This window comes from Panulirus ornatus, chromosome 13 (assembly GCF_036320965.1).
Source record: "Panulirus ornatus isolate Po-2019 chromosome 13, ASM3632096v1, whole genome shotgun sequence".
NCBI classification, from domain to species: Eukaryota; Metazoa; Arthropoda; class Malacostraca; order Decapoda; family Palinuridae; genus Panulirus; species Panulirus ornatus.
This window is the reverse complement of record NC_092236.1, coordinates 60,615,349-60,641,641: the sequence shown is the minus strand read 5'-3', so window position 1 is coordinate 60,641,641 and position 26,293 is coordinate 60,615,349. Positions and strand designations below refer to the sequence as shown.

General features: G+C 40.1%; 1 protein-coding gene across 9 annotated transcripts in view; it reads left to right on the top strand.

Moving 5' to 3' along the window:
- Positions 1-26,293, top strand: part of Gnptab (N-acetylglucosamine-1-phosphate transferase subunits alpha and beta) — a 160,185-nt gene that overhangs the window by 99,341 nt on the left and 34,551 nt on the right. For 8 of the 9 annotated variants that reach the window (XM_071669098.1, XM_071669099.1, XM_071669093.1 and 5 more), the window contains 4 exons: positions 4,477-4,700; positions 12,539-13,467; positions 14,952-15,104; positions 24,174-24,342. In XM_071669098.1, the coding sequence (XP_071525199.1) occupies positions 4,477-4,700; positions 12,539-13,467; positions 14,952-15,104; positions 24,174-24,342 (1,475 nt within the window). The remainder of the gene's footprint in view (positions 1-4,476; positions 4,701-12,538; positions 13,468-14,951; positions 15,105-24,173; positions 24,343-26,293) is intronic. The other variant, XM_071669100.1, reaches the window with a different exon arrangement.

The window sequence follows — 26,293 nt, the reverse complement described above, 5'->3', positions numbered from 1 at the left end:
TCTCCCTTACTTTCCCATCCATAAACAGATTAAATAGTTATGGTGACATCTTACATCCTTGCACAAACCCACCTTCACCTTGAACCACTTACCATCTACTCTTCCTACTTACACACACACCTTACTTTCTTGATAAAACTTCCTCTCTTTTTGCTTTTCTCCATCAGCTTTTTAACATTCCATATACACATCTAATGTTCTTCCCTCCTCCTTTGCTGAACTTTCACTGGTACTTCCCTTTCGTGCAATCTACCATATGCTTTTTCTTCTCCACTGCAGCATTTTAATCTCATCATTCCACCATGCATTTTCCTGTATATTTCAGTCTATCATGACCTTGTATCTAATTACTAATTCTGCCACCTCTAATAGTCTTTCTCTAAACATTTCAGACACCTCATTCACACATGTCTCCATCCTCACTTGCCAACACTTTTACCTATCTACTCTTCTGTACACCATACTTTCACTTTTCTCTGATCCTCACCCCAACAAGAACTGTGAAATGGCCATTGCTTTCCAAAAAATCCTCTCACAGCTTTAGCAATTAGCACAGCCTTTATCAACTTTTCATCCACTGCCACATAGTCAGTGAAACCCTTTTGCTCTTCTCTTCTATTGTTTCTCATCCATGATAACTTAGATGGAAGTGCAGTGAATGTAGGAATGCAGTCATGTGTGAATGAGGTGTTTAGAATGTTTAGAGAAATACTATTAAATGTTGTAGAATCAGTAGTTGGATAGAAGGTAGTGTGATATAGGAATAAAAAGGGCATTGCATGCTAGACAGAAGAGATTAGAAATGCTGTGAAAGGGAAGAAAAAGGAGGGAAGAATACAAAATATGTAAGCAGAATGTTAAGAAGCTGATAGAGGAAAGCAAAGAAAGAGTAGATGAAGATTTTGGAAGAAATTTAAGTGAAAAGTTTCAGTATAATATGAAACTATACTGGAAGGAGGTGAAAAAGGAAAGAGGTGGATGTTACTAAGAGTGAAGTTAATGTGAGAAGTAAGGAAGGAGAGTTGCTGAATCAAAAGGAGGACCTGAAAGGAAGATGGAAAGAGTGTTTTGAAGAATTAATGAATTTGGGAGAAGGGGAGGCAGCAGTCATTACATGCATGGGTATGGAGGATGGGAGGAAGGCAATACAAGTGCAAGAGCCTAAGCAAAAAGGGAGGTAAGAAGGGCAATAATAAGGCTGAAGGTAGGAAAGGCACCTGGAGAGGATGGGATTACAACTGATATGCTGAAGTATGGGGAGAAAGTGTGATAGTGTTGGTGCATCTAATATGTAATTTTGCATGGGAACAGAAGGTTGATCTTGAGGAATGGGTGATAGCTATTATTGTAACTTTATTCAAAGGAAAAGGTGTGAGGCATGTATGTAGCAATTATAGGGGAATAAGTGTGTCAAGTATACCAGGAAAAGTGTAGGCAAGAGTATTAATTGATAGAGTGATGGGAGTGACTGAATGCAGAATGAGGGAAGAGCAAGAGAGTTTTAGAAAGGGAGGGGATGTGTGGATCAGATTTTTGTAGTAAAGATAACCTTGGAAAAGTATATCGCGAAAGATAAGAAGTTGAATGCAGCTTTTATGGATATAGAGAAAGCCAGTGACATGCAGCTTTTATGGATATAAAGAAAGCCAGTGACATGCAGCTTTTATGGATCTAGAGAAAGCCAGTGACAGAGTTGAATGGAATGTTTTATGGGATATGTTAAGGATATATGATATAGGGAGACAAATGGTGGATGGAGTGAAAGCCTTCTATAGAGGAGCAGATGCATGTGTCAGAGTGGATGGAGAGCTGAGCGAAAGTTTTGGGATACAGGTAGGTGTTAGGCAGGGCTTTATGATGTCAGTGTGGCTTTTATATATATTTATATATTATTTTATTTATATATTTATTTTGCTTTGTCGCTGTCTCCCACGTTTGAGAGGTAGCGCAAGGAAACAGACGAAAGAAATGGCCCAACCCACCCCTATACACAATGTATATACATACACGTCCACACACGCAAATATACATACCTATACATCTCAATGTAAACATATATATACACACACAGACACATACATATATACCCATGCACACAATTCACACTGTCTGCCTTTATTCATTTCCATCGCCACCTCGCCACACATGGAATACCATCCCCCTCCCCCCTCATGTGTGCGAGGTAGCACTAGGAAAAGACAACAAAGGCCCCATTCGTTCACACTCAGTCTCTAGCTGTCATGCAGTAATGCCCGAAACCACAGCTCCCTTTCCACATCCAGGCCCCACACAACTTTCCATGGTTTACCCCAGACGCTTCACATGCCCTGGTTCAATCCATTGACAGCATGTCGATCCCGGTATACCAGATCGTTCCAGTTCACTCTATTCCTTGCACGCCTTTCACCCTCCTGCATGTTCAGACCCCGATCGCTCAAAATCTCTTTCACTCTGTCTTTCCACCTCCAATTTGGTCTCCCACTTCTCCTCGTTCCCTCCACCTCTGACACATATATCCTCTTGGTCAATCTTTCCTCACTCATTCTCTCCATGTGACCAAACCACTTCAAAACACCCTTTTCTGCTCTCTCAACCACAAGGTTATTAGGTACAGTAGGGTTGAGGGTCAAGTCATTTGGGAGGTAGGTTTGAATGGAGAAAAACTGGAGGAAGTGAAGTGTTTTAGATATCTGGGAGTGGATTTGGCAGCAGATGGAACCATGGAAGAGGAAGTGAATCATAGGGTGAAGGAGGGGGCAAAAATTCTGGGAGTGTTGAAGAATGTGTGGAAGTCGAGAACATTATCTCGGAAAGCAAAAATGGGTATGTTTGAAGGAATAGTGGTTCCAACAATGTTATATGGTTGCGAGGCGTGGGCTATGGATAGAGTTGTGCGGAGGAGAGTGTATGGTAGCATAATTAAAGGGATTGGTGTGGGTGGAGGACCACTTGTGACATAGGCAAATAGGGTGGAGGAATACTGGAGGGAAAGAAGTTGTGGAAGAATACATGGAATGGTATATGCGAAGGAGGCATGTAAGGACTGTTGTAATTGGAGACTCTTTTGCCTTGGCCACCCTTTGAAGGGAGCTCCTGAGGGAATGGGGAAGCATGTAAGGACAGGGATAAGTGGAGACTTTTGCTGTGCCCACCCTTTGATGGGAGTTCTTGGAGGGAATGGAGAGGCATGTAAGAACAGGGATAAGTGGAGATTCTTTTGCCATGGGCGCCCCTTGAAGTGAGTTGCTAGGGGGAATGGACATCAGAGATATAGATAGAGTTAGATGTATACTTATGGATCATCTTGTACTGGTAAAAGGTGTTTTCAAGAATAAACCCCTCTCAGCACAGATATCCACAAGATAACTTCCATTCTCATTTACTGCAGGCATTCCCCATTTACTGATTATCTTGCCAGTTTCATCTCATCTCACCTTTACATTTACATCACCCATTACAACCCCCTTTTTCTCCATCTCAAAACCATTTATGCAGTCATTCAGAGTTCTCCAGAAATGCTTCATTTCATCCTTACCTCACACAGTCTTCATATTCACAGGCACACATACACATACCCATGCATGCTTCCAGTTTTTCCTTTCACCCACACTATTCTTGATAAATTCCATCTATGCTCTGTAATACCCTCCCATACTCTCGGTGATAGCACAATTGCACTTCATACTTTTCCTCTTCCCTGAAATTTTTCATTCATTCTAATCTCATCCCATAACTTGCATTAATCATTCCCATTTTCACTCCATACATCCAACCCAAGGATATGGATTTCTCCAAACCCAAGCACATCCAAACTATAACTTTTAAACTTCTTTACAGGCTCCTTCCTTTTTACTCTCACCAGTCCCATTTACATTCAGTGCCATTGCCTTCAATCGCACATCCCTTTTACTCTCTAGCATAGTTGGTAGATTCTAGTGCTGCATCTGGCATGACTGGTAGATTCTAGTGCTGCCTCTGGCATGACTGGTAGGTTCTAGTGCTGCTTCTTAGTCTTTTGTGTCTCACTGTTGACAGGCCACTGGCAGAGGGCAACTTCAGTGCAGTGTTTCCCATAGGCAGCAGGACTCCCAAATTGCTGGAAAGCTTAAAACCCCAGCACACGTCCAGTGTTTGTGTGTATTTATGATGAAACCCCTAAGGGTATAACAACAAGGTCACCTTGAGAAAGCTGGGTGAGACTCTGATACTCCACACAACTAAAGTATTCCCTTGAGACAGTGAAATTCAAAACTCTTCCCAATTTTGAGCCCATACCACAGTAGCAGTACCTCCTAGCCTCTTAGGTTATGATATTACTACAGTACTCTTAAGTTTGGTGACTAATATATCAGCATGCTGGAATATTTCTGAATGTAAAATTTTCATTTTCACTATGCTTTTTATCCATTTTCACAGTTAAGGAAAAAGAGGTGCTTTTCAGAAACAGTATATTCTTACGGATTTTCTTTATTTTAGGTGTTACAGTTGCATGGATGAATATATCTTCACTTTTGATGTTGAGTAGAACAGTAGAGGGTCAGCACACAGATCACCAGGGTTTACGCAGTATTGCAGTAAACACAGCTCAAGGTGTACTCTTTATCATCCTGAAGAATAACATTACTGCTACACTGCAGCTCAAGCTGAATATTACTCATAAGGACCAAGAAGAATCTGCAAGGAAAAAGGACATAGTAAAAGTAAGGGCCTGATATAGTGAAGACAGTTGAGTAAGGGAATGATAGTGTTTTTTCCTTTGTTGTGTTGGAAAATGTATTTTGTTGGTATGCTTTCTTACTACCTGCCCTAGGAGCTCCTTCTCTCTTTATGAGGCTCTTGCAGCACTCAGGAAGCTGGCCATTTCCATCAACTGGGCCCATAGCTCATAAAATCTATTTGTGTTTGTGTCTGTGTGCAGAAAGTGCAGGCTAGTTGAGCAGTAAGTGCTTGGTGTTTTCATTTTGGTATATGCATTGCCAATATGAAAGGTCCCGGTATATGTTAAAATGGTGTTTTTAGTGTTGTAGAAATAGATGATGTTCTTGATATAGATGGAAGAGTGTATCTTGTGTTTGTCTGGGATGTGTGACTTCTGGTCAATTCATATATGATGGGTTTGAGTTTAGGACTGAGTTGGGAGGGCACATGTTTATTACTTGATGGATTATTTTGGTGTGTGTGTTTTTAAGTGTTAAATTCATTGGAGATGGGGGACCTGTGAGTAGAGGTTGCTGAAGTGTGAGGCATGGGTAATTGTTTTATTTCTACTTAGAGGTTGGTGGTTCATTAAGGATTGGTTTGGGAGGGGGTCTAGTGCTGTTGCATGATATTGAGTGCTGAGCATGTTGAGGACTATATTGGGAGGATCTTTGTTTCTATGTGTAGTTGTTTAGTGTTGTTGCTAGGCAGCCAGTGATTATTTTGAGTACACTATTTTGTGTGGTTTGCCGCTATGTTATATTTGCTTTTGGGAGGGTAGAAGACCAAGCAGGTGAAGTGTATTTTAAAGTGAAGCAGATGAATTGTAGAATTTGTAGAGGATGTTGAAGGACTTTTTCTTTGTTGTAGGAATGAATGGTATCCAGAGTATAGATGGGAAAGTGTGACTTGTGTTTGTTGGGTGATTGTTGCTCATGATGAATATGTCTGGTGGGTTGGAGTTAAGGTTGAGTGCGAGGGCAGTTGTTTAGTGCTTGATGGGTTGTTTCATGGTGTTTGTTTTGTCAGTGTTATATTCTTTGGCAGAGGAGGGATCTGTAATTAGAGGTTACTGAAGTATAAGGCATATGTAAACTTTTTATTTCTGCTTGTTAGTTTTAGTTATTGAGTGGTTTTGGAGAGAAGGGTTTTCACTGTAGATTTTGAGCGTCTGTGTTTGCTAAGCAGCCAGTGATATTTCTTAGTGCACTATTTTGTGTTGTTTGCAGCTTTATATTTGTTTTTAAGAGGATGGAAGACCTGTTTAGAGTGAAGTGGATGAAACATTTGAAGAGGATGTTAAGGGTTAATTATCCTTGTCCAAAGCTCATGCCACTTAGTGTTCTGAGGGCATTTAGTTTGTGTTGATTTTGAATTGATGTTACTGGCATGGGGAGTGACAGTCATATCTGTCATACCTACCTACAAGTACCTGCAATGAGATTTTGCCTAGATGGCAGGAGTGGTGCACTGGGATAACCCCATGATTAATATGTAGATGAAAGATGTTTCACTTGGCTGTCTTGCCTTGTCTCCTCACTTGTTTTGCTTGATAGGATATTATTCTTTTCAGTAGCTATTGAACTCTTCTGGTACAGTTATCTAGTCTAGATTCATCTGATATCATGTTCAACCATGAGTCTAATTTTCTTCTGAATGTTTCTGTAGTCACTCATAAATTTTGTGGATCACTTTTGTTTTACTGCCATTTTCCACATTAGTGAGATAACACCAGGAATGGACAAAGAGAGGCCACATCCACTTACATCCATTCTTTAGCTGTCATGTATGATGTACCAAAACCACAACTTCCTCTCCCTAACCAGGTCCCACAGACCTTTCCTTGGTCTACCCCTGATGTTTTACATGTCCAGGTTCAGTCCATTGACAGCATGTCAGCCCCAGTACAGTACATCAGTCCAAGTCACTTTATCCATTGCGTGTCTATCACTTTCCTGCATGTATAGGCCCCAAGCGCTCAAAAGTCTTTTTCATTCCATCCTTCCATATCCAGTATGGTCACCTAATACCCCATTTTCCTTTTTCTCTTCACTTCTGACACATATGCCCTCTTTGTTCAAACCATTTCAGTACATCCTCTTCTGCTCTCTCAACAACACTTTTTATTCCCACGCAATTATCATACCCTTTCAGTTTTTACTCAATTAAACCACCTCACGCCACATATTATCCTCAAACATTTCATTTCCAACACTTCAACCCTCCTTTGTACAGTCTTATCTATACCCCATGCCTTCCATCCATATAATATTGTTAGGACTACTATTCTTTCAAATATACCCATTTTAGCCATCCCAGATAATGCTCTCTCCATTCACATGTTCTTTAGAGCTTCCAGAACTTTTGCCTTGTTACCCATCCTGTGACTCACAAATGCTTCCATGGTTCCATTCACTGCCTTCCCTAGTCCCAGGTATCTAAAACAATTCACTTCCTCCAAGTTTCCTTCATTTATTCTCATACCTCAACTAACCTGACCCTCAACCCTGCTAAACCTGTTAATCTTGCTTTTATTCACATTCAGTCATAAATTTCTCCTTTAACATACTCTTCCAAACTCAGAGAACCACTAATGAAGTTTCTAACTCAGATCTGCCACTAGTGCTGTATCATCAGCAAACAACAAGTGACTCACTTCCCAGGCCCTCACATCCCCAGGGTTTTGGAGAGAGGGGTAAGTATGCAGTCTTTTAGGAATGAGAGGATCTGGGAAGTGAGTTAGTTGTCGTTCATTGATGATACAGCTCTGGTGGCTGATTCAGGTGAGAAATTGCAGGATTTGGTGACTTAGTTTGGAAAAGTGTGTGAAAGGAGAAAGTTGATTGTAAATGTGAATAAGAGCAAGGTTATTAGATTCAATTGGGTTGAGGGACAAGTTAATTGAGATGTAAGTTAGAATGGAGAAAAATTGGAGGAAGTGAAGTGTTTTAGATATCTAGGAGTGGACTTAGCAGTGGATGGAACAATGAAAGTGGAAGTGAGTCATGGTGTAGGAGGGGGCAAAGGTTCTGGGAGCGATGAAGAATGCATGGAAGGAGAGAACTATCTTGGAGAGCAAAAATGGGTATGTTTGAAGAAATAGTAGTTCCAACAATGTACAATGTTATATGGTTGTTAGGCATGGGCTATAGATAGGGTTGCACAGAGAATGATGGATGTGTTGGAAATGAAATGTTTGAGGACAATATGTGGTGTGAGGTGATTTGATTAACTTTTAAAAGGGTGAGAGAGATATATGGAAATAAGAAGAGTTTGAACAAATTCGGCTTTTTTGTGTGTTTTCCTGGCACTACCTTGCTGAAGTGGGGGTAGCTATGCTGGTTTTTGTGAGGCAGGGTAGCAACAGGAATATATGAAGGCAAGCAATTATGAATATGTGCATGTGCATATATGTATATGTCTGTGTGTGTGTATGTATGTATATGTGCGTGTTTGAGCATTTATGTATACATATGTCTATATGAGTGGATGGGCCATTCTTTGCCTGTTTCCTGGTGCTATCAGGAAAAAGATGAAAAAGAAAAGGCCACATTTGTTCGCACTCAGCCTCTTGCTGTCATGTGTAATGCACCAAAACCATAGCTCCCTATCCACATCCAAGCCCCACAGACTTTTCCATGGTTTACCTCAGCCACTTCACATGCCCTCGTTCAGTCCATTGACAACATGTCGACTCCAGTATACCACATTGTTCTAATTCATTCTATTCCTTGCATGCCTCTCACCCTCCTGTATGTTCAGACCCCTGATTGCTCAAAATCTTTTTCACTTCATCCTTCCTTTTCCAATTAAGTCTCCCACTTCTCTTTGTTCCCTCCACCTCTGACACATATATCCTCTATGTCAATCTTTCCTCACTCATTGTCTTCATATGTCCAAACCATTTCAACACACCCTCCGCTGCTCTCTCAACCACACTTTTTTTTATTTCCACACATCTCTCGTACCCTTTCATTATTTACTCAATCAAACCACCTGACACCACATATTGTCCTCAGACATCTCAATTCCAACACATCCACCCTCCTCCATACAACCCTATCTATAGCCCATGCCTCACAACCATATGACATTGTTGGAACTACTATTACTTCAAAATTCCCATTTTTGTTCTCCAAGATAACGTTCTCTCCTGCCACACATTCTTCATCACTCCCAGAATCTTCATCCCCCTCCCCCACCTATGTGACTGACATCAACTTCCTTGGTTCCATCTGCTGCTAAGTTCACTTCCAGATATCTCAAACACTTCACTTCCTCCAATTTTTCTCTATTCAAACTTACATCCCTTGCTCTTATTCACAATTATTCTCAGCTTTCTCTTTTCATGCAATTTTCCAAACTCAGATACCAACTTCTGCAGTTTCTCACACGAATCAGCCACCAGTGCTGTATCATCGGCAAACAACAACTGACTCACTTTCCTGGCCCTTTTATCCCCAGGAGACTGCAAACTGGCCCCTATCTTCAAAACTCATGCATTTACCTCCCTTACCACCCCATCCATAAACAAATTAAACAACCATGGGTACATCACACACCCCTGACACTGACTGACATTCACTGGGAACCAATCACCCTCCTCTCTTCCTATTTGTACACATGCCTTACATCTATGATAAAAACTCTTCACTGCTTCTAGCAGCTTACCTCCCACACCATATACTCTTAAGACCTTCCATAAAGCATCTCTATCAGCCCTATCATAATCCTTCTCCAGATCCATAAATGCCACATACAAATCCGTCTGTTTTTCTAAATATTTCTCACACACATTTATCAATGTAAACACCTGTTTCGCACAACCTCTACCACTTCTGAAACCACACAGCTCTTCCCCAATCTGATGCTATTTACATGCCTTCACCGTTTTAATCAGTACCCTCTGATATAATTTCCCAGGAATACTCAACAAACTTATGCCTCTGTAGTTTGAACACTCACCTTTATCCTCTTTGCCTTTGCACAGTGGCACTATACATGCATTCTGCCAATCCTCAGGCACTTCACCATGATCCATACATACATTGAATATCCTTACCAACCAATCAACAACACAGTCACCCCCTTTCTTAATAATTTCAACTGCAATATCATCCAAACCCGCCACCTTGCCAGACTTCATGTTCCGCAAAGCCTTAACTACTTCTTTCTCAACCCAATCATTCTCCCTGCACCCTCTCATTTCAAACACCACCCTACATCTGCCTCTATCAAACCATTCTTTCTCTTTATCCTTGTGCTTCGTTTCATTCATAGCCAGAACAACCACATTTCTTTCCTCAAACATACTACCTATCTCTCCTTTCTTCTCATCTTGGTTACAACCACACACATTAGACACCCTAATCTGAGCCTTCGAGGAGGATGAGCACTCCCCACTTGACTCCTTCTCCTGATTCCCCTACTATTAATGTACCTCCTGAAAACTTCTCATTGATATGCTGCATACATTTGAAGAATTTGCCTCCATGATTCTCTTTCCATTTGTAAATGCAGATTTCCTTAGTTGATCAAATCCCTGTTGTTGTTATTTTTCAGTTTTTAAGAACAATTTCACATGTTGGCTCCTGCATCATTCTCACTGAACCATCATTATGTTATTTAAGATTTTACTTGCTGTTCTTGAAGAGTTTCACAATATTAGTAGTTATTTTACCTCCAAACTGTCACATTTTCCTGCTTGTATTTTCTGAAGGGACCATTTTCCATCAGTATTTTGAAGGTTTGTTGAATGTGTTTGATGATAGAGTGGCAGATATAGGGTGTTTTGGTCGAGGTGGTGTGCAAAGTGAGAGGGTTAGGGAAAATGATTTGGTAAACAGAGAAGAGGTAGTGAAAGCTTTGCGGAAGATGAAAGCCGGCAAGGCAGCAGGTTTGGATGGTATTGCAGTGGAATTTATTAAAAAAGGGGGTGACTGTATTGTTGACTGGTTGGTAAGGTTATTTAATGTATGTATGACTCATGGTGAGGTGCCTGAGGATTGGCGGAATGCGTGCATAGTGCCATTGTACAAAGGCAAAGGGGATAAGAGTGAGTGCTCAAATTACAGAGGTATAAGTTTGTTGAGTATTCCTGGTAAATTATATGGGAGGGTATTGATTGAGAGGGTGAAGGCATGTACAGAGCATCAGATTGGGGAAGAGCAGTGTGGTTTCAGAAGTGGTAGAGGATGTGTGGATCAGGTGTTTGCTTTGAAGAATGTATGTGAGAAATACTTAGAAAAGCAAATGGATTTGTATGTAGCATTTATGGATCTGGAGAAGGCATATGATAGAGTTGATAGAGATGCTCTGTGGAAGGTATTAAGAATATATGGTGTGGGAGGAAAGTTGTTAGAAGCAGTGAAAAGTTTTTATCGAGGATGTAAGGCATGTGTACGTGTAGGAAGAGAGGAAAGTGATTGGTTCTCAGTGAATGTAGGTTTGCGGCAGGGGTGTGTGATGTCTCCATGGTTTTTTAATTTGTTTATGGATGGGGTTGTTAGGGAGGTAGATGCAAGAGTTTTGGAAAGAGGGGCAAGTATGAAGTCTGTTGGGGATGAGAGAGCTTGGGAAGTGAGTCAGTTGTTGTTCGCTGATGATACAGCGCTGGTGGCTGATTCATGTGAGAAACTGCAGAAGCTGGTGACTGAGTTTGGTAAAGTGTGTGGAAGAAGAAAGTTAAGAGTAAATGTGAATAAGAGCAAGGTTATTAGGTACAGTAGGGTTGAGGGTCAAGTCAATTGGGAGGTGAGTTTGAATGGAGAAAAACTGGAGGAAGTGAAGTGTTTTAGATATCTGGGAGTGGATCAGGCAGCGGATGGAACCATGGAAGCGGAAGTGGATCATAGGGTGGGGGAGGGGGTGAAAATTCTGGGGGCCTTGAAGAATGTGTGGAAGTCGAGAACATTATCTCGGAAAGCAAAAATGGGTATGTTTGAAGGAATAGTGGTTCCAACAATGTTGTATGGTTGCGAGGCGTGGGCTATGGATAGAGTTGTGCGCAGGAGGATGGATGTGCTGGAAATGAGATGTTTGAGGACAATGTGTGGTGTGAGGTGGTTTGATCGAGTGAGTAACGTAAGGGTAAGAGAGATGTGTGGAAATAAAAAGAGCGTGGTTGAGAGAGCAGAAGAGGGTGTTTTGAAGTGGTTTGGGCACATGGAGAGGATGAGTGAGGAAAGATTGACCAAGAGGATATATGTGTCGGAGGTGGAGGGAGCAAGGAGAAGAGGGAGACCAAATTGGAGGTGGAAAGATGGAGTGAAAAAGATTTTGTGTGATCGGGGCCTGAACATGCAGGAGGGTGAAAGGAGGGCAAGGAATAGAGTGAATTGGAGCGATGTGGTATACCGGGGTTGACGTGCTGTCAGTGGATTGAATCAAGGCATGTGAAGCGTCTGGGGTAAACCATGGAAAGCTGTGTAGGTATGTATATTTGCGTGTGTGGACGTATGTATATACATGTGTATGGGGGGGGTTGGGCCATTTCTTTCGTCTGTTTCCTTGCGCTACCTCGCAAACGCGGGAGACAGCGACAAAGTATAAAGAAAAAAAAAAAAAAAAATGAAACCATAGGTGTGTGTTTGTGAAAATTTTGAGATGGTTGCTTATGTGGATAAGGTGGATCATTAGTTAGCTTGTGGCTTAATCTCTGTGTTGTAAAATTGTAGGTATATGGTTATATGTACTTGATAAGATTTTATTCTGTTTGCTATTGTTGCAGATGTGTATGTCACTATAAGATAGGATTACTTAAATGCCTATTATTGTTATTAGTTGCATTATTTATCCTTAGAATGTTTTATGTAATTCGGTATGTTTCTTCTTTTTTCAGTATATGTTCATAAAGTGCAACACATTCCCGGTTGAAAACAACAAGACCAGTACTGCACAGAAGCTTCATAAACCTTTCATAGATACTAAAAATTTCACCTTTGATCAGGTAGCTCCAAAGTTGGCATCAACAGAAACTGAACAGATCACATCTGTTGATCTGAAGTATGCTTTAGTTAACATGAATGCATCCAAGATTCCAAAAGACCTTATATCAGAAGTTGAGCAGTTGGAAATTATGTTTAAGAATGCAGAGCTTACCTTAATTGGATTAAAGAAAAAAAAATCAGATCTTATAGAAAAATATTTGAGGACAAGCAACTCTCATGAATTGATTTTTTACTCAAGAAATGAGTGGTTTATGGATGAAACACTCCACCAACATGAAGTAGAAAGAAAGAATAACTCGTTACCTGAAATTGAACAGTTTATGCATAATAGAAAGGCAAGTGGATGGCCTCACATAGCAACTGTGAATAACAGTGGATCACTGAACATCACTGAAAACCTTAGGTCCAGATCTCTCCTATGGTCAGATGTTTCAGAACAACTGAATATTGAAAAATTGAATGTTGATGCTAATACTATAAAGCATAATGTTCAAGGTTCTTACAGTAATAAAGTAAGAAATAAGGGAAATGAAATTACAAAAAATATGAAGCAAGATGATGGAACTTTAGCTACATTCTTAGGTAGCCTCCCTTGGGAAAGGCAGGAACAGTTTCCTTTAAAAACTTTTAATAGTCAGAAAAAAAATTATGATTATGCAGAGCCACATACAGGCCACAGGCGTCTTCTTGATATGTTTGCTGAGTCTCTGCTACATGTCAATCGTCTTTACAATTCTGAATATGGTTACCAGGCTCGAAGGGTTCCTGCACACATGCCACACCTGATCAACAGAAAGATAATGGAGAACTTACAGGACAGGTACTGTAATTTCTGTTAGTATAAGTAATAACCTTGTAAGTAGTGGTGTGAAAAAATTTAGGAGAGTCAAGATTATGTGAAGTTACCATGGTTATTTAAAAAAGTGCAAGGGACAGCTTAGTCCTGCCAACCTGAACCTATGGGTGTGAGACGAATGTGTAGTATAGCAGACAGTACAAGGATTCATTTTGAAATTAGCTGTTTGAGGCGTGCTAACAGTATTACTATAGTAGATAGGTTGGAGTAAGTAATGCTGAAGTGTATGAATGTGGAATGTCAGGGAGGAAGGTAGGACATGGGATGTGGTGTCATAGAATGGCTGAGGTGAAATACCTCAGTGATTTGGTCATATGGATAGTTTGCTTGTTGATAGGGTAATAAAGAAATTAAATACAGGAATAAGAGAGAGACAGAGGGCAAGGAAGGCATCCAATATCCTGGGATGGGAAAGTTAAGGATTACACTTTGGAGAGAACTCAAGAAGTTTTGAGGAAGATGGAGTGTGCTAGGGAGTTGTATTTAGATAGGTCAGCCGAGCATCCTTGTTGTCACTGTAAATCCTCTCCCCCCCAGTGGAGAGTTGGCTGGGGAAGTAAGGTATTGAAAATATAGGTAGATAGGCAGAAATGTTCATTATTCAGATAAGAAGCAAGTTTGATTTCTTCATTCTTGTATAGTTATCAAGAAAAAAGCTGAAAATAATAAGCGGGAGTGAATTTAGACTGACTTTACATGTAAAATGGGGTGATGGAATGCATGAACTCATGAAAAATTGAAAAACTTGGATGCTTCAGGCTAGAAAGAAGAGAAGGATAAAAGATAATTTATGCATGGCATTGGATTGAGGGATTTAAAGAGAATATTCTAGGATTAAAAACTTTGCTGTAGGGAAGAAACAGAATTATGAAATCTATAAGGATTCATTGTAGTGTATGAAAAAAAGATAATCAGGATCCCAGGTAGACAAATGGATTCATTGATTTGTCCAGTGAAATAAGAAGTCTGCAAGGAATAATGTTGAAACCTTAAAGAGAATACTGGACAGATTGCCAGATATTTTTTGGGATGAACCCAGTATTGGCAGCTATGCAGTATGAGTGGCAGCAGAGAACAAATATATTGTGAAACAAGCAGGATAGGCAGTAAGGGTTTGATGCCAGCCATGCCTTATGGCTAAATCTGAATATAAGTGCTTGTAGATACTTTTACTACTACGCATAATCATTTTTGCCAATATTTCAGCTCTGCTTTTATTAAACACTCCACTTTCTTTCCTCTGTATCATGTTGCTTCCTTTTTTGCTGCAACTTTTCTCTCTACTCTGCACTTCCACTAATGTGCTCCATTTGATATACAAGTGCTCCTTTATTTTATGATGTTAAAAACCAGTGTGCATTATGTTCTTATTTGCTGAATATTGAGAGGACCATCAGTTCTACTTTATGATCAAAATTTCTTGCAAATAAAACTGTTTTTACTTCAAGGTTTCGAGAAGAATTTCTCTTAACATCATCCCACAAGATTAGACAAGCAAATGACATGCAGTATGCTTTTTCATACTTTTTCTTCTTGATGAATGAGAAGAGAATCAGAACTCCAGCAGAAGTCTTCGGCAAATTTGACACTGATGATTCTGGGTAAGTGAAGAGTGGATGATATTTGCTCTCTCTCTCTCTCTCTCTCTCTCTCTCTCTCTCTCTCTCTCTCTCTCTCTCTCTCTCTCTCTCTCTCTCTCTCTCTCTCTCTCTCTCTCTCTCTCTCTCTCTCTCTCTCTCTCTCTCTCTCTCTCTCTCTCTCTCTCTCTCTCTCTCTCTCTCTCTCTCTCTCTCTCTCTCTCTCTCTCTCTCTCTCTCTCTCTCTCTCTCTCTCTCTCTCTCTCTCTCTCTCTCTCTCTCTCTCTCTCTCTCTCTCTCTCTCTCTCTCTCTCTCTCTCTCTCTCTCTCTCTCTCTCTCTCTCTCTCTCTCTCTCTCTCTCTCTCTCTCTCTCTCTCTCTCTCTCTCTCTCTCTCTCTCTCTCTCTCTCTCTCTCTCTCTCTCTCTCTCTCTCTCTCTCTCTCTCTCTCTCCTCTCTCTCTCTCTCTCTCTCTCTCTCTCTCTCTCTCTCTCTCTCTCTCTCTCTCTCTCTCTCTCTCTCTCTCTCTCTCTCTCTCTCTCTCTCTCTCTCTCTCTCTCTCTCTCTCTCTCTCTCTCTCTCTCTCTCTCTCTCTCTCTCTCTCTCTCTCTCTCTCTCTCTCTCTCTCTCTCTCTCTCTCTCTCTCTCTCTCTCTCTCTCTCGTGTGTGTGTGTGCAGTGAACACCTGGTCAATTACTGTCCTATTAGATTCACATGATAATTACATGTAAGCTTTTGGAGTTGAGTATTAGAGATGAAATCGTATCCTGTCTGGAACAACACATTCTGATCTATAATACACATGATTTTTGAAGTTGCAGATCTGGCCTTAAACCTCCTTGAATTATGTCAGAAAGTATTCACTACCCATGACAAGACAAAAGCAATAGATATTATATTTCAGGTCTTTCAGAAAGCATATGACAGAGTCCCCCATGTTAAATTGATTCATAAAGTCTGGGCCTTGGGGATTACTGGTTGCTTAGGAAAATTTTATAGGCCTGGTTACATGATAAGAGGCAGAGGGTCATAATGAATGGTGAATCATCACTCTGGTCACCTGTCATTAGTGTGATTACCCAGAGATCTGAACTTGGGCAATGTTGACATAGGGCTGATTAGCTTAGTGTCCAAATTTGCAAATGTCACAAAGATAGGCAGTGCCATGTTAACTAAACAAGATAGGCAAAAGTTACAAGGGGATGTAGTTAAAATTGCAAATGCCATTTAATTTCAATAAATGTCAGCTGTTATGAGTGGGAAACCTCAACCAAATATTTGATTATGAACTGATAGCACACCCTTAGAGTGAGGGATCTTGGGGTCACTGTCTCCAACAACCTAATATTCTTCCTGCATTATAATGAAGCTGTTAAGAAAGCAAATAGGGTGTTAGGATTAATTGATAGCAACTTTTCATATGAAAGCAAGGATGTGATATTGCCGCTATACATAAGTCTAGTAGACGCCACCTCAAATATGAAGTACGTTTTTAGGGCCCCCACTTATGCAAGGATACTCTTAGATTGGAACAGTACAGTGAAGAGCAACTAAATTGATTCCTTCCTTGCCTAACAAACTGTATGAAGACAGATTGTGAGAATTAAACTTTTTCATCCAAAGCAAGAGGGATCTGTTAGGCAAAGTAATAGAATGTTTCGAAATACTTAAAGGATTCACGACTGTCCATATTGAAAATTTCTTTTCAGTAGTGCCATCATCATCAGCAAGAGGAAGCCAAGGTCACCAAGTTGATCTAGACTATATGAATTATTTCTTTACCAGTGACATTGTTGATGCATGGAATAAGCTCCCACAGGGGGCAGTGATTGGATGTGGGGAAGCTAATGTATATGTTTTTTTCCTTTCCTTCATGCATTTTTGCTGTTCCCTGTCGGGCAGGATGGTGTCAGGAATGGATAAAAGCAAGCAAGGATGAATATGTACATGTGTATGTATGTATATGTATATATTGATATATATATTTTTGTATATGTGTGTATATATGAGCCGATGGGCCATTCTTCGTCTGTTTCTTGGCACTATCTCGCTGATGCAGGATAAGGTAATCATGTGTAAGAACAAGTATAACGGTAATGATAATGGTAACAGTAATGTTAAAAACTGATAATGATAACAGAGAAATGACTGAGAGTTGCCTTAAATATGAGAATGCCCAAAACAGCTAACAGGGAATTGTTTGGCTATCTTAACAGAAAATGTCTCACATCAGCTGTGCAAGCACAGGCTGTAAGATGATGGAAAATGTCAGGATTGCCTTACAGGCAGATGACATTTGCTGGCTGCATATTACAGACATACATCATGTTATTGCTTGTGGAAATATTAAATGGGAAACTGAGGAGATTAAGGAAGTCTTCAGAGGTGTTACACTCACTCTATATCAAGTGGAATAAGTTGCACAACACTCTCATTGTAGGCTCAGACAAAAACTTACAAATGGGAAATGCTGTATTGGAGAGTGTTTTAGGAAACCTAGTAGGCCGAGATACAACTAGAGAGGGAGAGTCCACAATGGAAATATACATGGAAAGTGGATGTCAGGAAACTTCCACCACAGACGTGAGCACCTGAGACAGAGATGTTGGTATGGATATGGAAGGAGAGGGAGAAAATGGAAGCAGGAAATGTCAAGCAGAGGCATGAATAGACAGAAAGACATGGACCTGATTCAGGTATGGAAAGAGAATGAGGAAGTGAAGGCCAGGAAATTTCTTGCATAGATATGGGTACAGAAGGGACCATTGATGTTGAATCAGGGATGGAAGAAGTGAGGGGGGTAGAGAAAACTGGAAGCCAAAAAATTTTCTCAGGTCTGGCCATAGACACAGAGAGACCGAGATATGACATAGTAAATGAATAACAAATCTGAGAGATGGCCAATGTTTGTAGATAATATGCATATGGCAAGACTGGCATATCATACCAGGGAAGTGCAAATTTAAACATTCAGAAAATGTTTGGACTGGCTTAAGAAAAGGAGAAAAATACGGTTTCTATCATCCAAAATTGTGCAAATAGTCATTAGAGTCTAGATGCTGCTTGAACAAGTATTGTAAGAACCACCCCATATCAGGGACAATGAGACATATCCCTTGTGCACATAACATTACACATCCTTCATTAGTCAGAGACACAGGGCCAAAGAGAGGAATGGAAGAACTACCAAAGGAAGATATGACACAGAACTCCCTCATCAGAATGGTGAAGGAACTGAAAGTACTCAGCCTAGTTCAGCAGAACAGAGCATATTAACTTCCCTAAAGAACACTGAGATAAGCCATGTACCATCCTTCATTTATGCCAACATACAGGGACTTAAATCACAGAGAACAAATAGAATCCCATTTATAAATGGTTTGCTGAATCAAATGCTGTATTTGTAGCCTTTACTGAAACACACACTAAAGGATATATGAATGGAGAGGTGTGGATATCAAACTACAACTGTGCAGATATTGCAGGACAAGATCATGTGGAGGAATTGGACTGCATATGGTAGATATATTTATAACAGCTTAACTCCTATACTCCTAAAATGATGTAGTAGAGACACTATTGTCGAGGTTGATAACCCAAATCTACATTGATCTGTAGACCACCAGATGCAAAGTCTCAAGAATTTATGGGACAAATAAGAAACAAGGATCATGTCTTGACCTCATACATTCAATGGAAACAGGCAGAAAATAACATCATATCTGAAAATGCTGACTCTGGAAGTAGCTCGAATGAACAGTTGCAAAAAGAGACTTACTCAGATCATGTGAAAAGTTCCTTCTCAGCCCACAAATAATAAAACCAACCAGAGGAAATAAAACCATGGTCTTGTTCTTTACAAATAATTTGGACTTAATATGTGAATTATCATCTCAAGCACCCTTTACTGTTGTCACAACCTGATCAGAGTGAAATGAAGTTAGGAGGCTAAAGCACATAGTCAGAACACTTGTAACATTTAGGGTGTTTTCAGTCATTTCAGTTTTGATAGTAAATGGATGACAGTGGGAAGATGTGATTGATGAGAGGTCTATGACACATTGGGAAACTCTGCAAAGTACCAGAATAGGGGAGGAATATGTAAATGACATTGGTACTCAAAACATGCAACAGACTCATACCAGTGAGAAGAAATCACAAAAGGTCTAGGCTGAAGCATAGAAAATGAGCACTAGACAGGAGTTGATAAAGAATTGTAGACCTATTGAAGAAGCCACAGCTCACCAAATAAAGGGAAGAAAACCTATCAAGTGAATTATTGAACATAGACCAAAGCAGAAAATGTCATATGAAACACTGGAAAAAGAAGAAAAAGCCATTAATAAATTAAGTCACCTATAACATTTTTTTATTTTCAAAGTGCAAGTCCAGGACAACAAACTCTGGTGACCCTCTTTCAACAAAAGTTGTTTTTATAGAAGATTGCCAGGAGATTCTAAAGAAGATAATATGAATCAGTATTTAGTGAGCCAACAGTCACATTAAAGATAAATGACCTAACAGACTTCTTCCTAAACAGTAATCCCACAAGTGAACACACAGGAGATATCACCACCACAACACAAGATTTCAAGATGGCTGCTGAAAGCATTCTCAAGCACACAACCTCAGGCCTAGATTCTTGGAACTCAGGCCTAGACTCTTGGAAATGCAATGCACTAATTATCTTCTAGAGAAGATATCTAAGTTCTGGTATCATTCCCAAGACTCACAATGCTCCACTTCACAAAGCTGGAAGTAAAGCAGTCCCAAAGAAGCAGTTGACTGATAGCATTAACATGCCCATACACTGAGCCCTATGCCTAGACTCTTGGAACTCATTCTTCATCAAGTAATGCATGACACCTTTAGCATGTGCACTAGATATCTTCTGAAGAAAAAGTCCACATTCTGGTATCTTTCCTGAGAGTTTGAAACTTAATCACATTGCCCTACTTCACAGAGATGGAAGCAAAGCAGTGAAAAAAAGAGAAAAAGAAAAAACTATTGAACAATAGCATTAACATGCCCATGCACTCAGCCCCAGACCTGGACTCTTGAAACTTATTTTTCATCAAGTAATGGAGGACACTTTTAGCATGTGCACTAGATACCTTGTGAAAAAAAAGTCCAAAGCAGTCCCAAAAAAACGTATGACATAGCTTTAACACCACACATCAAGCTGACTGAATTTATGAAAGTCAACAATCTGCATAACCTCAGACAGCATGGCTTCAGAGCAAAGTCTTACCTCTCCCGGTTGCTTGACTACTATGATAGGATTGTTGAAGCTGTGGAAAAAAGAAAATGTTGATGTGATTCACACAGACCTTGCAAAAGCATCTGACAAATGTGACCATGGTGCCATAGTACACAAAATTCAAAAGATGGGAATAACTGGAAAAAATTGGGAGATGGATGTACAACTTTTTAAATAACAGATGGCAACATGGTAAAAAGCTCTATTTCCACAAGGGACTGTACTTGAGTCCCTCCTACTCTTCATTCTTATTTCAGACACTGATGCAAACATGAGCCACAGTTTCATATCATCTTTATGAATAATACAAGAATAAGTATGAAAATCACATGAATAGAAAATGTGGAAAGGCTTCAAAGAAACATAACTGGGCAACTGTAATCAACATGCTTTTCACTAGATAAGTTTCAACTGCTTTGTTATGAAAAAATGAAAAAATCATAAAAATGCAGACTCCTGGATACATGTAGGGGCTATCATGAGCTACAGGTTGTACTTCTTTAATCAGGCAACATTGGGACCTGGCCATTGCTGGACCACAGAAAGTGAAAACAGAAGCTGACCTGTAAGACATACACAGTTGTCAATCTGATCTCATAGTACTCACACTAAGTCTTTACAGAAGTTCCTTTACCTAATTTTTTCAGTAATTCTACCTTTTCAAGCATAGTTAATGATTTATGCTTATGCTTATTAGCACTAGCACCATCTTCTGCATCTCTTTGTCTCTTAGATGACATCCTGAAGGGCTAAAATAACAATCCTGTTAATTTAAGAAATTAACAGGATTGTTAATTAGCTCAGCTGCAGTGCAAACAAGTTTTGGTGCCTTAGTGCAGCTAACAGTGCTTCCCTGGTGGCAGATCCACAGTATGATAACTAATGGGGGTGGATTCAAAACATGCTGGACCACAGAGTGCCGGATTAGAGAGGTACAACCTGTAGTTGAAAATGTGAAAGTCCTTGGATTAATCATGTCATATGACCTAACCTTCAGGGAACACAACAAAGCAATGGTTGCCTCATGCAGATGAATGGCAGGCTAGATCCTGCAAACCTTCATGACAAGGGAAGAGATACCAATATTGATATTCAAAGTGCTAATTATCTCACGAATTGAATATTTTTGCATCCTAACATGCCCGTTAAGGCAGGCAGAATTGTGGAATTAGAAAATGTTAAGAGATCTCTCATAACCCATATTAATATAGTAAAGGACCTAAATTAATGGGAACAGATGAAATCTCTTATACTATTCACTCAGGAGTGCAGACAGGAGAGGTGTATTATCATTATATCTGGAAAATCTTAGATGGTATAGTTCCCAACTTACACTTGGAAATGACATCCTGCTGGCATGACAGGCATGGAAAATGTTATTAAGTACTTCCTCTGAAATCCAAAGGTAACATATATGCATAAAAAGAGAAAACACCTTAATCACCTTGCCAGCTGCTATTGGAAACAGGATGGGCTGCACATTAGAGAAGTTGAAGGGGGCACTGAACAAGTACCTAAAAAATGTATGAGGCCAGTGAGGCTGCGAGGGCTGTGTAGGCCTGAGGGCTGCAGTGTCCAATAACTTGGTCAACCAAAGTCCAAATCCAACAGCCTTGGTCCAGCCCAAGTTATGGGGGTGATAACCAACCCCTGAAGCTGTTGATGTATCCTATTTGAAGGCATCACTGACATCAAATAGATGCTCACCAGCTTCCAACTACCTCAGCATGTAATTTTACATCTAAGGAGTGGCTTTTCTTAGGCACTTTAGATGCACAAGTAGCACTAGATCTTGTAGTCCATTTTCCAAACATGATTGGTAAAAGACTGTCACAGTAATAATGAAAAACCAGTGAGTCAGCAAGAATGTGTGCATAGTGCAAGCACAGCAATATTTTTACTGTACTAACAGAGGAGAGCGCTTGGTGCTAAGTTGATGTGAGCATGTGCATACAGTTTTTTGATAGACCAAGTGGCTATAATCAAAGAGAGCTGTTCTTAGCATGTTTTGAGTGTACAGACTTGTGGCTTTTGGCTTCATTTATGGCTTTTCATCTTTTTCTTTTAGTTAAACTAGAGCTCCAAGATGCAGGCAAGAGTGCCATAAGTGGAAGTGCTAGCTGGCTCATTAGTGGAGACAAACACTCCCTGACATAAATAAGAGTTACATTTCTGATAACACTGTAAGTCAAAATTTTTGCAAGTTGAAAACCATATAATTTCACCAAAGATTCCATCACCTAGAATTCTGAAGCCACCCCATCCCTGTTACTAGTTCATTTGCTTTGGTACCATGTCATGTGGGTCCCTATTTTCTATCACTTGTGTGCTAGACACTACAATACTTACCCACCACACTTGCAACACCCCAAACTCCAGACTGCAACACCAACACATTTAAAACACCACCACACTGTGTATAAGAAATATGGGAAGGAAATTGCTTACTGCAAAAAGGCAACATGAGCAAGAAATTAAAGCATAAAAAGATCAATTTATCTTAATCTTTGGGTTACTCAGACTCGGTGAAGGTGGCATTTTTTTTTTTTTGGTGGATGATGAACTTAATTGCTAGATAAGAAAGATGAAGAGGAGATAGGGATTATATCACTGGGGTCAGCATGAAAGATTGTGGGTTGCAATGACAGGTCTGGAGTATAGGAGGTGGAATGATATGGAGACTTGGATGTAGCTGGGTATTCATTCTTCTTCACAAACCAGTCGAGAGATGACTAGGTGTTGGTCCTTTTTTCTGCTTGTATATTTTTCAACAGCAGGCCAGCATCTTATCATTTCCTCCATTTGCTTTTAAAAATCATGAGGCTTTCAGATCCATCTTTTCAAACTGTGTCATTGTTGATGTCATTTCACAAAATGCAATAATCATCTTAGTGTTGAATGGCCGTGGTTCTTCAACTGGTTCATCTTCATCCTCTGCTGTCTCTTTGGTCATCCTATCTATTTCTAGCTGCATGAAGCCTTAGAAATTCTATTCACTATTGAGGTAGTCATTCCTAGTTCGCTAAATTAGTCACTTTTGAGAGGAGATCCTCCACTCTTTTTAATCACTTGGTTATTTTCCAGTCCTTATGAGTTAGAAATTAGGATGATATTTACATTAAATTCATTGAAAGTTCCAAAACAATGTGGCTGAGATGCACATGGAACCACTGTAACTGCATTATTATTCTTGTAAGATGCACGTCATGGGAATGAGGCTGGCTACCTAATGTGTCCCTGCACTCTACTCATCTGTGTGCACTGCTTAGCATTTCTGTTAGTAATGCAGATTTTTGTCTCAAAGGATATTATATTTGAGTTGTGGGAGAATTTGTGTCAAATTGGATGTCTGAATGTTGAGTCTTCCGTAAATTGGGGAGTATCACATTCCTCAATACTCCCAGAAATTCAGCCTATTCACCCACCCTATGATTCACTTCCACTTTCTTGGCTGCCATGACCACCCCAAGGCATCATAAATACTTAACTTACTCCAGATTTTTTTTTTTCAAACTCGCACCCCAACTAACTTGTTTCTCTGCCATGTTTTTATTCGCATTTGATATCAGCTTTTTCCTGTTGTTCACTTTCACAAACTCAGTCACCAACTTCTTCAGTTTATCTCTTTTTCTACCATGTTTTGACTTGTGTGATTCAACACTTAAAAAAAGGTAATTCTTGTAAGTGATAAAAGCTTGTTGTCCAGCTGTTCGACTTGTGTACTTAGAGTTTTTTCTTCTTTAGTATTTCTGATATTAAGGTGCCTGTTACCTTATGATTTGAAATAGTTTGAATGTTTGCTATTAGTGATATTTTGATTTCTTTTCCACTCAGTACTCTGTCCGACCGAGAAATTCGAACGTTATTGACTCATATGCATGATCTCCCACTTCACTACAACACCGTCCAGGAATTGCATAGTGTAATTAAAAACTGCTCTGTTATTCATCAAACCAAGCTAGTACCAACTCCAGTCTACGAAAGATATGCTGATTCTGATTTGGTGAGTTTCCTGTTTGCATTGTATCTCAGCTTGTGCTCACTTTCTCATTATTTTATAGTCTGTGTCACATGCCACCTATCACTCCTTTTTTTTTCATCATGGTTACATCCACACACATTCAGCCACCCCAGCCTTTAAGGAGGATGAGCACTCCTGTTTCCTCTTTTGGAAATTGAAATACATGAAGGGAAAGGTTTCCAGCCCCCAACTCCTGCTCCATTTAGTCACCTTCTATGACACTTGGGGAATGAGGTAGAATTCTTTCTCCCCTACCTATATATGTCTTGGGAGTAAAGTCAGGGGTTAGTGAGAGGACAAGAGTAAGGGAAGGAGTAGCACCACTCCTGAAACAGGAGTTGTGGGAGTATGTGGTAAAGTGTAAGAAAGTAAACTGTAGATTGATATGGCTAAAACTGACAGTGGATGGAGAGAAATGGGTGATTATTGGTGCTTATGCACCAGGGCATGAGAAAAAAGATCATGAGAGGCAAGTGTTTTGGGAGCAGCTGAGTGAGTGTGTTAGTAGTTTTGATGCACGAGACCGGGTTATAGTGATGGGTGATTTGAATGCAAAGGTGAGTAATGTGGCAGTTGAGAGAATAATTGGTGTACTTGGGGTGTTCAGTGTTGTAAATGGAAATGGTGAAGAGCTTGTAGATTTATGTGCTGAAAAAGGACTGGTGATTGGGAATACCTGGTTTAAAAAGAGAGATATACATAAGTATACGTTATGTAAGTAGGAGAGATGAACAGAGAGCGTTATTGGATTACGTGTTAATTGATAGGCGCGCGAAAGAGAGACTTTTGGATGTTAATGTGCTGAGAGGTGCAGCTGGAGGGATGTCTGATCATTATCTTGTGGAGGTGAAGGTGAAGATTTGTAGAGGTTTTCAGAAAAGAAGAGAGAATGTTGGGGTGAAGAGAGTGGTGAGAGTAAGTGAGCTTGGGAAGGAGACCTGTGTGAGGAAGTACCAGGAGAGAGTGAGTACAGAATGGAAAAAGGTGAGAACAAAGGAGGTAAGGGGAGTGGGGGAGAAATGGGATGTATTTAGGGAAGCAGTGATGGTTTGCGCAAACAATGCTTGTGGCATGAGAAGTGTGGGAGGTGGGCAGATAGAAAGGGTAGTGAGCGGTGGGATGAAGAAGTAAGATTATTAGTGAAAGAGAAGAGAGAGGCATTTGGACGATTTTTGCAGGGAAATAATGCAAATGACTAGGAGATGTATAAAAGAAAGAGGCAGGAGGTAGCGCTAGGAAAAGACACCAAAGGTCACATTCGTTCACACTCAGTCTCTAGCTGTCATGTGTAATGCACCAAAACCACAGCTCCCTTTCCACATCCAGGCCCCACAAAACTTTCCTTAGTTTACCCCAGATGCTTCACATACCCTGGTTCAATCCATTAACAGCACGTCAACCCCGGTATACCACATTGTTCCAATTCACTCTATTCCTTGCATGCTTTTCACCCTCCTTTATGTTCAGGTCCCAGTTACTCAAAATCTTTTTCACTCTATCCTTCCACCTCCAATTTGGTCTCCAACTTCTCGTCCCTCCACCTCTGACACATATATCCTCTTTGTCAATCTTTCCTCACTCATTATCTCCATGTAACCAAACCATTTCAATACACCCTCTTCTGCTCTCTCAACTACACTCTTTTTATTACCACACATCTCCCTTACCCTTTCATTACTTACTCGATCAAACCACCTCACACCACATGTTGTCCTCAAACATTTCATTTACAACACATCCACCCTCCTCCATACAACCCTATCTATAGCCCATGCCTTGCAGCTGTATGACACTGTTGGAACCACTATTCCTTCAAATGGCCCAACCCACCCATATACACCTATATATATGTAAATGCCCACACACGCACATATACATACCTATACATTTCATTGTATACATACATTTACCTACATGGACATATACATATATA